A 15,155-nucleotide genomic window follows, 5' to 3' on the forward strand; every position below is an offset into this window, starting at 1 on the left:
TGACCGGACCCACGCGTGTGCAGAGAGCCTCTGCTCTTCTCTCTGGTCCTCAACGGACCGGGATAACAAATCTGGCAGGTTTCTGCTCTGCACCGTTCCCTATGAGTCCGTCAGCCGGTCAGCAGAGCAGGAGCCCGACAGCAAGATAACAGGCGTCTGCATTCCCACCACACGTCGGGCGCTCACGCAGACACAGCAGGTGCCGTGACGCAGCCACCAGGGGAGGGCTCTGACTTCCCACTGGGGCGGGGAACTGTCAGAGCGCCGAGGAGAAAGCTGTTGGCTACTTCTCCCAAGACTCCTGTCTTCTTACCCCAAAGTGCCTCCTCGCCTTATGAGCCGAGGCAGCCCCGTCTAGAGACCACTCCTACGTCAGGTCTGACTGCCCGGGAGAACCACTGTTCGTGGGACATCACTGATCATCAGCACCGCGACAGTACAGCCACTTGTCACGACGGCTGCTGCGGTTCTCCGGTTTTCTTAGATGCACATCGCTGCACCTCTCCCACACCTAGAACAACGCCTGACGGAAAGCCAGAGACCGAGAGTCAACAACCGAGCAGAGACATGAGCAGGGAAATACACGCGCCCGCGTCCCTACCCCGGACCGGGCACCGCGCCAGACACGGTCATTTTCAAGACTGCCTGAATAGAAATGAGGGCACTACTGTACCCATTTTGTAGATAAGAACTTTGTTTCAGTGACGCTCCATGATTTGTTCAAGACCGTCGGGTCCTACAGGGAGCGAGATATTGAGTTCTAATTTTGTATTCTTAACTTATGGTCTTTTTAAACATTTTCACACATTTCATTTATACGTTTATCACTGGTTCATTTAATTGATAACTTACTACTGTTTACTCCGGGAATAGCTATTCTGCCAAAATGAAGCACCGCAGACGTCATGAAGGCACGGGGGAGGGCGTGAGCCGGCGTCACGGGAAGCGGGTCATTCCCCATTTCAACACAGAAAGTCCGTTTCCATCTGCCTTCTTCGCCGCACGTTAATAATGTGAGCTTCACGGAACCACAGGTCAACGACACACAGTGCCATGGAAACCAAACTCCTGTATATGCATGGTACCCAGAAAAGCCCAGCCCCTTTACGCGAAGCCCTCGGTGTTGGCGTCTGCCTGCATGTGGACAGTGTGAGGTGCGAGCCCTGGGCCCACAGGGTTCGCTTCTCTGATGAACCACAGACGCCGGGTCACTGGCTTCCGATGCCCACGTCCCTACCGGACTCAGAGCAACTGTTTCTCCCCAGAAACTCGGCCATCTTGGATGTAAGGCAGGAGTCTAGACAAGAAGACGTGTATTTCAAAACTGTTTTCTAAAGCAAAGCCAGTGATTTTGTATCTCAGTTGTCAACACGGCTGTGACGATGCACAGTCATGCACACTGAAGCGGCCGAAGGCGTGCCCCACCTTTCTGTCGGTTCCAGCTCGGAGAGTGATGTTCCCAGCAGCCCGACTTGTGCGTCCATCCGAGGGGCCCGCACCCTGTCCCCCATCTCGCTGAGACAAGCCCCTCTGATTTCCAAGCTGTAAAACCTCTGTTCCACGGGGGACAGCTTCGTTGAATGGTCAGCTGCAAGCTGAGCTCCGAGGGCAAAGCGGCCTGTCGAAGTGGGGATGAGCCTGTGGAATGGGAACTCTGTGGGAACGTAACAGGACAGGGGAAAACTCTTGTCCGTCGCACGTTAATAGCTGACGCCTTTCCTGCAACCTTTCCCTGGCCCAGGAACACAGATTTTAAGATTCGCCATTTCTTCCATGGGAGCCTCTCAACAGCCCCATGAAGAGACAATTATGGGTCATTTATTTTTATTTTTATTTTATTAGAGAAAAGGCCCTAGATCCAGTTCGCTTGTGTGGGTTCAGGAGCCCTGCCCGCTCCGGCACGGGCTCCCTCCTGCTCTGAGAGCCCCAGCCCCTCTCTGCAGGCCCTCAGACACCCGCGCTGACTCCCAGATCCACCGCCCACGCTGGGCCCCAGAAAGCAAGACCGGGTGTGGGGCCCACCCGCGAATGACGTGCCCGATCCTCCCCTCAGAGGCCAGCCCAGGAAGGTCAATGCTGTGAAAACCCCAAGCGTCTATGATTCTTCACAGTGCTAACGAGATGCGATAATCAGAAAAAGCAAAATTATGAACACGTATCACTACTCATAATATGGGCTTTCGGTGAAAAGTTTCTCCTTTCTTTCAGCCACTTAAAAAGACATATAATATCTAAAACCCAGTCAAACGTATGGACTATAGCACTGGAGGGTGGACGAGGGAGGTCACGGTCTTGACCTTGGGCTCAGGTCCCCTTCTCTGGGAAACACCGTGAACAGATGCCCTCCCCAGCAGGAAGGGAGTCAGCAGCAGGGCAGAAGAATGGGGAACACGGGTTTCCTTGGGAGCCCCAATTGTGCTGAACCTTTGACCACTCTCAGGCCCACGGCAGGGCCTCGCTGCGGCTCTGTGGGTCACCCCCGCCACCAGGAGCAGGTCTACATGGGCCATCAGCCCGGGGCACTCACTCCCCCAGAGAGAGAAAGGCTTCCTTGTCCCTAGGACGTGCTGGTACCGGCCAGTGTAGAAGACACCTCCCCAAAGCATCTCTACCACGTGTGCCAGAGGGGAGCCTAGAGCACGGGTTAGAACTCAAGGAAAATCAGTCATGAGCTGAGATCATTTAACTTCTGGGTAGACATTTCGTTACCAAGAAATAGAAGGCCTTGGCATCTCTACCTTCCCGCGGCTTCGGGAGGTAGGACAGATTCTCTTTGGGATGCGTAATTCGCAGCACACCAGCCCAAAGACATCACGTCTGGGGCGTTTCACGCCCACCTCACCCGACAGCGTGGCTGACGCTGGAGTATCACAACGTCAAACCCGAAGATCAATGTCAGATGCTGTCCTCACGCGCAGTGTCTCTCGTTAGCCCTTCCTCAGGACTGAAAAGGAGCTCACCATGAATTCCGGGAGGAACTCTGGCTTCCTCCTCCTCTGCGCACTCGGCCGCGCACCTTCCGTCCGCCCTTTCACCTCCCGGATTGGCTTCAGGGTGCGGCGAACGGGGGCGGGTTCAGCAACAAGAGAACAGACGGTACTTGACCTGCACACACTAAATCTCAAACCTGGTATTGAAACTCTCGGCGGCCAGACGCCCAGAGCCTTTATTTACTCCCTGAGCCCATGAATGAGGTAAAACCGCTTCCATGCCAGCTCAATGCCTGAATCTCAAACACCGGATAATTCAAAACTCTGAAATGTGCAAATTAGGGTTTACTTGTGCGTTTTATATCACGCCGCATGAAGGTATGATCGTGACCGCGTCTCAGACACCAGATGGTCCACGCAACTCACCCCATCCTCGCTCTGTTCCGTCATGTTCAGTGGCTGTGGCCTCACCCCCAATTCTAAGTGTGGCTGACAAAACTGCCTTTGTTGGTGATGAGACCAGGTATCTGGATGGTGGGTTTTATGCATCTGGCTCAGAAACACACAGCTGTGATGGGTACAGGGCTGGCTGACCCCAGTATGCAGACAAGGACAACACAGCCCCTCGGCTCACGGTGCCCCACTGCAGGCCTGAAGAACCCCGCGCTCCAGGAGCATCCGCAGGGGAAGAACGTGGGAGGAGTGCAGGACAAGGTGTGACACAGGGTCTCTGATGGGAGGTCACAGGGCTCATCAGCAGCTGGGGCCTGGCTGACTCTGCAAGTCTATTCTTGGACTTCCTATTTTTAATAAAAAGTATTACATGTCCTCTCTGCTCCCAGCCGTGCAAACGCTAACGTCTGCTGAGATAACAAATGTAAGCCACTCCTCCTGTCCCTTCTGTGTTCACCTCACACACACACACACACGCACGCACACACATGCACACAGACACACAGACACACTACAGACACACAGATATACATGAAAAACACAAAACACACGTGCATATGTACATACATATACCTGCACACATATGTATATGAACACAGAGAGATGTATATGTGCCCTACACACATACACAGAGACACACATACATACGTAGACATGCACACACAGGTACACACATATACACAGGCTCAGACACACAGACACATGGGTACACACACACATACACAGAGACACACATACATACGTAGACATGCACACACAGGTACACACATATACACAGGCTCAGACACACAGGCACATGTGTACACACACACATACACAGAGACACATGCATACACACATACACCGGTATGCACGTGCATGTACACACACAAATATACTGACACACAGACACGTACACATACACGCATGGGCACATATGTGTACATGCACAGAGACATGTGCATATGTACACACACGCACAGGCACACACACACATGCGATCCCCAAGCACTACCCCCTTTCCTGTGCCCATCACACTGCAGTAAATCCTTCTAAGTCCAGAGCGTACTCACAGAGTCCTAAGTTCCCAGATGGAGACCCAAATACAGGGGCATGTGCGACCTGTGGCTCCATGTGGGCAAGAAGGGAAGGTGTGGTGTTTACAAAAGACTGAATGTGGGGTGCAGGTGGTGGGCCGGGAGGGGCGCTGCCAGCGTTGGAAATAGGAAACAATACAATCTGACGGGCGCTCTGGGAGCAGATGTTCACAGCTGGCTCTAACTGCTGAGCAAGGAGGCTGGGTTCTCTTTTGGGGACCCCAGGAAGGGAAGAACAGAGAACCTCCTTCTTGCTTCACACCCTCCCCGCCAAGAGAACATGGTCCAACTGAATCTGTGCCCATCTTGAAACCGAAAGGGTCCAGATTTCTACAAATATTTCCAATAAATCTCGGGTTGTTTGTGTAAGCACCTGCTGGAATGCCACGTAAGCCACACGTATAAAAGAACTGTGGCCAAGCGATCAGGTAGACTTCGGGAACTTGGCCAGAGTCCCGCCGCAGATGGCAGGCAGTGCTCCCGTCCAGGACGCCCCGACCCAAGGAGCCGCTCTGAGAGTCCTCTGCCCCCGCCTGCTGTGACCGGCTCACCCAGCAGCACCTTGTGCGTGGAGATAAGGGGTTTTGTGGCGGGCTCTGGGATCTGTCAGTTTCTCCCTGCAATCCTGCTTATTTTCTTGCTTCCATATTGCAAGTCTATTCTAAAGCAGATGATGGCTTTCGCTTCTTAAAGTCAGTATTCTTTGTTCAGTGAATAGTGACTACTTATTTCTAAGGATCCTGAGTGCATTTCCACACTGTACTCCGTGTTACCTGAGCCTTTTCTCCTTCTGTCTCTGTCTCTCCTTCTCTTCCATCCCACCTTACACTGAACACATGCTGCTTCCGTACCCGACCCTCCCACCGCCCCGCAGCTTCTCAGCAACTTTGAGGACTTATTCCGAAGGCTTCCGGCATCTGTGTCGACGAGGAGACGCCTCTGGGAGTCACTGCAGTGTAAGTAATATGCACATTCCCTTTGGGGATATTTAAGATTACTTGTCTCTTATATTCCACAGTTTCATTTAATTGGATGTGCACGTATTTTTATTTACTTGGTTTTAGCATCAAGAGTCTTTAGATAGAAAAGGCACAACAAATTTCTTCAGTTCTAAAAAAAACAAAAAAAATCTCAGCCCTTCCCTCCAAGCAATGCCTGTCCTCTGTCTCCCGCAGTGTCACTTATCTGCAAACACGGGCTTGTGTTGGCATGGGCCGTCCCCCATGCTTTCTCATTCATGTCTCATAACACCATTGGGATTCTGATGCAAAACTCTGGGTAATATCCTCATAGCTGTCTTCTGGTTTGCTCATTCTCTGTTCAGCTCTGTCTACTCTGCTTGATGGTGGATGGACACAGTCATGAATTTAAATGACATTTCTTGCGTTTGGATATGCTGCTTGTTTTTTAATCTTTTTGTCGTACTAGATAGTTATCTCATTATGGTTTCTTTTCCTCTTCAACACCAAGGCAGTAATGCCAACGCGCTCAGCACCTGCGCAAGCCGCCATTTCTAGTGCTCGCTTACTCTTCTGCCACATGTTCTCATCCCCTTGAAATGTCTTTCTGTGGGTTATAATCTTCTATTGCCTGTTTTAGGAAAGGGGGAGTCCCTACATAGTCAGAGATTCTGTAGATAATGTGTGATTTTGAGTCTGCCGCAGCCCTTGGGTTCTGATAGTGCCCTAACTGCTTTGGGAACAATTTTCACATTCATTTTACCACATGGTCCCTCTGCAACACACAGGTTGCAGAGGGGAACTCAGATCTCACACCCATGCCTCTAGTGTGCATTTCTTGCTGCTGACTTTATATTCTACACATGACCCTGGCAATGTAACCGGCTTCCTTTAACTTTCTTGCTCAAGTGCTTTCTAATTTTTTCCTCACATACGGGAAAACATGTTGAGATTCTGGGTTTCATTCCAGGGGCAGATTCCCAGCGCCTCCTGCAGATACAGGGGCTCCCACATCCCATACCTGCCCGAGTGTCCCCACTTCACAACATCCCTGTGTCCCCGTCTGGGTTTTAAGTTTCAGGGGCCACTGTGGCCTTGAGTCCTGCCTTTCCTCTGGTTTGAAAGTCTTTCTTCATTCTGGGAACCTGGAGGATTGCCTTTCCATCACTCAAGCTTGGGTTTGCACCGAAAGCAACAGTGACACACAGCAGTTTTGTGACCTTACAGTGGGAGGAACAGAACCTTCTGATGCCCTCCAGCCTGGTCTTTTAAGACCCAACAGTTTTCCTTCTTGTATCCTCCACAGTACTTTCTGATTTGTATGAAAACACCAACCATTCTAAGGTCCCAGAAGACAGATTGGCTGGAATGGAACTCTGTTTTCTCTCAAAAGCCGGTTGAATTCTTCAGTTCCTAAGCAACACTAATTTTTTCTAGAGTGCCTGGCACATGTTGAGAACTTAATAAATGCTGGTTATCTACCACAAACCTCCAAGAATAGCAAACAGAAAAGACCATTTTTATCGAAAGCATGTAATTAACGAGGTCTGATCTCCCAACAAGAGAGGGCAGCAGCTGGAGGTGAGGCACTGACGCCCTCGGCTTCTGTGAAAGCAGAGGTGGGGCTGAAAGGCTTCTTCCCAAACCCAATATGCCCAGGCTTTGAGAAAGCAGTCTTCCTACTCTTCCCCAACTGCTGAGAGATCTTAACATCTCAGGATGGTACCTACCCAGTGAAGGAGAGAAACAGTATGGAAGTTGTACCTCGTTTAGACTGATTTGTGAGGAAAATCTTCAAAAGTTGCATTAAAAAAATCAGGAACACAATGCTAGTAAATACAGGAAGCATTTGCCACTTTTTTTCCTCACTCTTGAGCGAGGAAGAGAAAAGGTAGCTGGGGTTCCTTCTGTTTGTAGTGATACATACGAGTCTGCCCCAAATTCGAAGAGCCGTATGCAACTTGTGTCCAGAATGATCAAAGGTAAAACCAAAACCAAACCAAAATAGATTTAAAATGAAAGTCTCTTATCTTGACCTTTTTGTGATTTTTTTGGAACCTGAATTTTGTTTTGCCATCAGAATTTCAACAAATAACATTTCCAAATGCTCCCAATATATGCTGATGCCTTCATAAATAGACCATTTCTTCTGAAGTAGTCTAGGCATCGATCACAAAAAGTCTTTCACTCTAAAATCCATCCTAACATTTTTGTAGCATTACTCTTTGTAGCAAATTTATATTATAATAGCTTATTTTATTCCTTCGTTTTAACTGGGTTAAATCACATAGATGTAAGACATTGTTATCACATTGTAGGGGATCTCAAATAAGTTTTCCTAAACCTTCCAGGCACCATCATCTGTCTTCCCACATTAGAAAATCTATTTGCTGGGAGGGCAAATCAAACCATAAAAATGTACACAAATAGGCATATCCATGAACTGACATCTGTGGTTCAACCATAACACGCCCTGTGGTCTCCTTAAAAAGCAAGTGCCGTCATGTATCTGCCAATAAAGTTTGAAAAGGTTCATACACTCTTAAATTATTTTCCTGTATTAAATTGATACACGTGAAACCTCCCGAGATCCTTGCAGTGTCAAGATAAACAGGCTAAGTGATCTTGTCACTAGGCAGTATCGTCTGGCAGACAGGAACCGCAAAGAACACGAAACACACTGAGGCAGTCTCACGTGAAGTCCTGTAGCAAACCATTAGAACAAGACGCTCTTCGTAGATTGTAAGCGGTTGGTTCTTCTCATGTCCAGGCGGGCAGAGCGCTCTGCTGAGTGCGTCCCCGCCCCTGGCAGGTGAGTCTGTCTGGGCCACAAGGCTTCCCCCTGGAGCCCCGCCCCCTTCAGAGGTACCGTCAATACATTCTTAGGGGGAAGAAAGACACCAACAAGTAGCCACAAACTTCATTAAACATTTTTCTCTCAAAGTCACAGTCATCCAGCTGTCAGCAAACCCACACACGGAAATCACCGTCTACACGTTCGGTGTGATTACACATTCACGTTCTCTGCAAAACACGCCACACCTCTGCAGGGTCCTCGCTCCGAGCACGCTGAGGTCTCCAGCACCCATAAACTCTGCTCCTCTGCTCGCGGCTGACGGATATCATCATCGGAGACAATGCTAATTATTCAGTCTGTACGGAAGACCTAGCTCCCTCCAAGAGAACGAGTCATTAAAATGCAAATAGGTGTTTCCCACTTCACTGGTTTAGCAGAGAAAGACTGTTAACAGCTTTCTGACAAGAAAGAGAGAAGCTTAATGAGTTGATGCCTTAACCTTGCGGACGGAATGAGCACAAGGCACGGGGATCGGAGCCTGCCTTGTGGGCCGGCCTCCAGCTCTGATCCTTTCTGTGCCGCGGCCTTTATGAGTTAACTGATGGAAGCTGCTGGAGAAATTACTGAACAAAAAAACTGATTTCAGATTCCACTCACTGCACCAGGCAGCTCTCACTTAGACTAATTACTTAAATGATTTAAAAATGTATGAATATGCATGGTAGTGCTTTTCAAAAAATGAAGCCCAGCTGAGACCAAGCCTTCAAGTTTTTCCTGCCTTCCTCTGATTTGGAGCAACAACACGTGCACATCTGAAAGCCCTGGGCTGGCCGCAGAGCCTCAGAGCGAGGTGGAAAAGCGCCGGCCTGCCAACAGGGCCTGGGCCTCGCCGACCCCCACGGGCCCCGGGGCGTGGACAGCCACGACAGCTCTCTGCCTGAGTAGAGCGTGCTGTGCACGTCTGCGTCCTGGTCGGCCCCGGAACAAGCAGGGGCACTGCTCTCGCTCTTCTCTGACATCTCCCACCTTCGGTGGGGCTGATTCTCTGGGACGCGGACGCCCAGCAAGAGCAGGCCGCGGGGGCCGTGCTGGCCACTATCCAGGACAGGAGGACGCAGGCATGACATCTGACAGGGAGGGGCTGGGGGCTCAGGACCTGGGTCAGGGGTGTCCTCGGGGGGGGTGCGGGCTGCAGCCCTGCCCCTGCGTGGGTGGAGGCCAGTGGCGGGGTCCCACCACGGGTGTGCCTGCAGGAACACACAAACACCTGTCCCTGAGGGAGAACTCCCCAGGTAACACCACCTCGATTCATGCCGCAGCCTCACCGAACCGCACAGGCCATACTGAGTTGTTGGAACTTCATCTGCCCTCTCAGGACGGCGCGGGGCAGCAGACCGTTAAGACCCAGACTCCACGCGACACACACACACTCTGCAGACAGCACACGCTTGTGAACAGGCAGGCGGGAAAGTGGGACGCCATGGGGTTCAAGCACAAGGCAGGGGGCTCTGGCATTTCTCCAGGACCTGAGAGCACTGAAGACTCCAGCAGAAAGCACGTGTGGGCACAGCAGAGACAACTGCACAGGACAGCAGCGCGCGAGGTGCACCGTCCCGGTGTGTGACAGACACGGAAGATACCACAACAATAAAGAACAAGACGCCCAGCGCCCGAGGACACACACAGGCCGGAGAACTCCGCGGGCACCCCAAACCCTCCGGGTCAGGAGGCTGCTGCAAGCCCTCCCAGTGGCCTCCACTCCCAGACCCTGGGAACCCCGGGGTCTCGGCTCTCCTGCAGCCCGCACGGTGCGAGTTACTGTGCTTTGCCGCAGCCGTACCAATGCACGGTGTGGTCCGCACACGTCACGGTGAGAAGGGCGAGGACTTAGTGACCCACAGTGCAAGCAACAGTGTTTGATGGAATGTCTAGGTCACCCCAATAGTCACCTTCGCTCTCATCTTATGGGTACAGATCTCTGGGGGAATGCAATGACATCTGCGCGGCACGGTGCACACACGAGCCATTCACATCCGGGCATCCTGGGATCCTGGCCTCCAGAGGCCATCAATCCCCACTGGGGCGAGGCCAGCAGCCAGTTGCTTGGACGCCGAAAATCAAAACTCAGATAAATTCTGAGCCCCCGCTAATGGAGGTTACGTCCCAACCACAGGCCCTCATCTTCCCTACTGTGACTCTGAGAAATAGGACAGATTTTGGGTCTCCCTACTCTGGAATATAGTTAAATCATTCAGGAGCTCTACTTCTCACAGCATCTCAGACGCATGGATTCTGAGCTACCGTGCACTGTCTGATGTCACCGAGGACCAGCACAGTTCCTGCTATGTCCCTCAGATTTGCACATTAACGATACAGGATAGCTTTCTGAGGTCTTACTTCATACGAGGTCCCTCAGTGCTTTGACTGATATATTTAAAGCCAAGAAATACATATTTTTAATGTCACCACTTATTACCTGGAGCAACCTGATTAAAATTTCTAAATCTAAAACAAAAAGGAAAGGGTTGTAATTTGGCTGTGATTCAGTGTTCCTTTAGTGGTGACCCCGTGTTGCCTAGAGCTCACCGCGCACACCACACGGATGGCTTTACCCGCCTTCCATCAAACACGACAAAGACGTGCCCTCGGACCCGCCTACCGCCGGCGCCCCCCGGCGCCCCCGCCGTGCCCACGAGAGGCAGCACACTCACCTTCCGGCTCCCCGCAGAGGGTGCACTGGGACTCTGCAAACAGAAAGAGAGAGAGGCCGTTACTAAGGGGTCCCGGCTGCAGACTGCACCCCAGCAGTGGAGGGATGGGGTGCCAACTGCCACTGTCCACCCGGCCCATGGACACAGCGGCCCTCTAGGTGCTGGGCCAGCCAACCCCGCATCTGAGCAAATGTCATTGCAGAGAACCTACCTCAGCAAATATTTCATACATTTTAGTAAACTGACGTTCTCTGTCACAGGCACGTGCACACACTCCACGTTCTCATGGCTGTGTACGGTCCAACACAACCAACTCAGCTGAAATCAATGGTGTATTTTATTACCTAATCTAGTAAATAAACCTCTACTTTGATGACAACTCTGTTCTATCTGCTTTCAGGCACAAACAAGCATGAGCAAAAGGATGATCTTATCCTCCAGTACGAACTGTCCTCAGGACACAGACCCGTCCCTCTGTGTCAGACTCAGCAGGACAGACCGAGGTGTTTGGGGGTTGCAGCAGTCACGAACACGTCAGAAAATTACAGCAGTAAACACAAGTGCAATGCCTTCCAAGATACATATTCTTTGTGGGAAAGAAGTCAGACTTTGGGGCCACGTCTGTCACTCTGCACAGGCGACGACTTGCCCCTGGGGCTCTAGCAGGGGCTAGACACTGGCATGTCTAGCAGGGGCTAGACACTAGCAGGGGACACGGGCATCCTCCACGTGGGGATGGGAGGCTGAGCGACAAATGCTTTAAGCAGCCTATCAGGTGGCCAGCCCCAGGCACTCGGGGGAACGCCAGCCTCCTCCTTCAAACCCAAGGAGCAGCAACGGGCTCACAGAGGAGACAGCATCTGGACTGAGTCTTGAAAAACAAGTAGGACTTTCAATAGAGGGAAAGACGGGAGGCCAACACCGCAGTCAGAGGACAGGCACGGAAGTGTGCTTGGAGGACAAGCTGGTGGGAGCTGGTATCCCCTGTGGCGGGGGGGACACATCATGCACAGTTTGGGGAGGGAACCGAAAATTAGAGAAGGAGCTCAGACTCATGATTCACATAAAATTAGGAGCCAAGGATGGTTTCTGAGAAGGAGTGGGGAAGTTAGTGATTCTTTAGTGGGATGGCCTGGGTACCCAGGAGGGGCTGGGCAGGGACAGGGAGGGAGCCTGAGCATCTACACTCACCCCACCCAGCAGGGATATGTGGGTTCGTGGGCAGAGGCAGATGAGGGACAGAGGGGTTTGACGGACGTGGCAGAGAAGGCAGAACTGTCCTTTAAAACAAAGTGGACTCGGAACTCATCTGACTTCTTGGACATCAGCCTGATCATATCAGGGGGTAAATCGCTGTGCTGGCCCTTCCCGACCGGCCCCGAGCTCAGTGTCCGCTCCAGCTATGGGGCTGGACTGACCGGGCCTCTACTCTCTGATGCACAAAGTGAAGCCCAGGGCTCAACGACTCTGCATCGCAAGTGGGTGAGGCCAGAAAACAGGGACCCAGAGTTTCTGAAGAAGAGAGTGTGACTGGGCGCATGGGAGCTTGCGTCCTCTGACACTGTGCCAGAGCTCAGTCCAGGGAGCACACAGACACGGTCCAGGATGGAGGCGGGGGTGGGGTGATGGGGGGCAGTGGACACAACACCAAACAAGGGGGCAACTCTGCAACGTCCATGGCTGGCATCCGTCATCAAAGCGCAGGTAAGCCACCAGGCACACGCCACCTCCAACTGAGGGTCTACAGGAAACAAAAATGAGGGTCTTTCGCTTGGGGACACAGCGACATCCCAGGAGCTCACTCCAATTCCCAAGGCCCCTGTGCTTCTCTGGGTTTCAGAAGATACAGCACTGTCCACCCTCTGCATGGTCACTATGCGTACGATGCAGAGTGCATTCCAGGCAGTGGTGGGAACCCCTCGTCACCCCCTCTGTGGATGTCGCCACTGTGGCTGTCACATTAAGGGACCTGTCTGAGGCCACACGATGGCAGAGTCCCCGGCCCTGGCTCTCCTCAGAGTGACAGGATAGAGCAGAAACGGAACTGCTCCCAGGGACTGCGGGAGGCATGTGTGTCTACGGGGAAGAAAGAGGTGACAGCTCAGGTCTCCCCAGTGGACCACAGAACTGGGGAAGGGGACTTGGGGAGGGGCAGCCATGACTTTAGAGTCTCGCACTTAGGAGAGCCAGATTACCTGTCAGCTCACCTCAGCCAAGACCACCGTCTACCCCTGCCCCTACATGGGACCAGAACCCAACACCAGGCTGCTGGAGCAGGAGGTAAATCAGAAACGGGCTTTTACCACTCGTTGTGAAGGGCTAACCTAAATTTGCTCAAGAACGGACCCACAGACACAGGATTCTCTGAACATCCAATCCCCACCGCAGGCGGGATATGGTCAGAATCACCCTCCAGGTTCAAAGCACAGTGACTGCACAGTAACACCTAGAGCACAGGAATTAAAACCTTTGGTGAACTCAAAATCTGTGGGTCAGAGGGCACCAGGAGTCTGGGGAAAGGTGTCCCTTTGGCCACCGGCATGTTAACTTCTCTAGAGTCCAAGTCTTGTGCAGATGTCATTTCTGAGTCCACCATTAATGGCTCCAGGCCTTATCCTTAAGTTATTTCCAGCAAGATCATAGCTGAGAAACCATCATTCCCTGTGTTCTACGTGAGTCACTTTGCACTTCCCTTAAGTCCATGGGAGCCTCCCGCCCCAGGCTGCAGGACGATCAGGGAAGCAGTGAGGTTCTCCCATTGTCTACAGCACGTGCGTCCTTGGGGAGCATCCTTGGGGAGCCCAACTCCGCCATGAGATGAGTGACCCCCAGGAGCACCCAAACTCTACCCGCTTGAGTCTGGAGTGCAGAAGGAGGGAAGGTTTCAGGGTGAGGGAACCCGCCCCCCGGCACACGGAGGACTGCTGGGTCAATGCTAGTCCCAGTTTGCTGGGATCGCAGACGCGGCCATCCTAGCCATCAGAAGACGCTCCACGCTGCAGGCTAGCAGCTCCCCCCGCGCGGGAGGCTGAGGGCCCGGTGAGGTAGGGCTGGCTATGCCGCGGGCTTCCTCCCGGTGGCCATGAGCCGAGGCTCCGGAGGCGCTTTCCCTTCTGGACCTCCCTCCCCGTCCGCCCTCACCCACCAGGCTGGGAACAAGTGAAGGAGAGTGAGTGTGACGCAGCACGGGGCCCAGGGCTGGGCTGGGCTGCATCAAGGGCAGTTTGGGTCCATGCCCGTCGTGCTCTAGAACCGCGGCCATCCTTGGCCACCTTCACGCCCTCCATCATGCCAGGCTCGCTCCCACCCATGGACCCCGTGACAAGGAGAGGAGCATCCGTGGCCCTGGCCTGACGGTATCTGATTGACAACAGACTGTCTTCCCTAAACAACATCCATTATAAAACAGTCCGGATGCAGACTGGAGTAAAACTTGATCTATTGTGAATTCATCATCACCAGCATGGAGTCTCGTGCAAGTCAGGAGAAGACTCTACTAATTTATGCTAATTGACATGAGACAGAGAATTCTGCCGGGTGATTTTACGTGCACATGATCTGTACTTGAACCAGACGCAGCCTGGCAAGAACAGGCTTGTTCCCCAAGCTCCAGACGTGAGCAGTGACAGCCTAGTCCACCCTTCCCTTGGCAGAAGGTGTTACCCTGCTTTCCTCGGCCCAAGAAGAGGGCACGTCTGTCTCTGGTATGAATCCAGAGGCACTGTATCCGGGGTGGACCCTGTGGACCGCTGCAGGTGTTTTTAGAGGGGCTTGGGCCGGGGCGGGAAGCAGGCGCACGTGCGGTGACTCTCCCACCCGAAGGCGCGCGGGCCCCGTGACACCCCCACGCTGACTCCCACCTCTGTGACAGCCAGGGCTGCAGGATGAGACATGGAAACCATCCCCTGCCCCCGGGAGCCCACTGAGGGAGTGGCTGACACGCATCCAGCTGCTCAGGCTGGCGGCCAGGCTCCCGGCATGGCCAACTGCAAGATCCCTGGGAGCAGGACCCACTATGCAGAGCCCATGGAGGTGAGGAATATCGGCGCTGATTCTGCAGAGTCAGCCTGGCTCCGGTGCCAGCCGGCGGCCCAGCCCAGACCGCGTTCACTGGGGGCTGGGCTGAGCAGACAGACAAGGGGACAGCAGGCCCAGATCTGTGGCAGGGAGGCTGGGGGGTCCGCAGACTAGATGGCCTGGTGCTGGGCTGCCGGGCCAACCAGACTCAC

At 52.9% G+C, this 15,155-nt stretch overlaps 1 protein-coding gene across 5 annotated transcripts in view; it reads right to left on the reverse strand.

The window, feature by feature from the left end:
- Nucleotides 1-15,155, reverse strand: part of DLGAP2 (DLG associated protein 2) — a 779,475-nt gene that overhangs the window by 317,933 nt on the left and 446,387 nt on the right. For all 5 annotated transcript variants that reach the window (XM_032329112.1, XM_032329109.1, XM_032329110.1 and 2 more), the window contains one exon: nucleotides 10,927-10,959. In XM_032329112.1, the coding sequence (XP_032185003.1) occupies nucleotides 10,927-10,959 (33 nt within the window). The remainder of the gene's footprint in view (nucleotides 1-10,926; nucleotides 10,960-15,155) is intronic.

The sequence above is a fragment of the Mustela erminea genome, chromosome 21, assembly GCF_009829155.1.
Source record: "Mustela erminea isolate mMusErm1 chromosome 21, mMusErm1.Pri, whole genome shotgun sequence".
NCBI classification, from domain to species: Eukaryota; Metazoa; Chordata; class Mammalia; order Carnivora; family Mustelidae; genus Mustela; species Mustela erminea.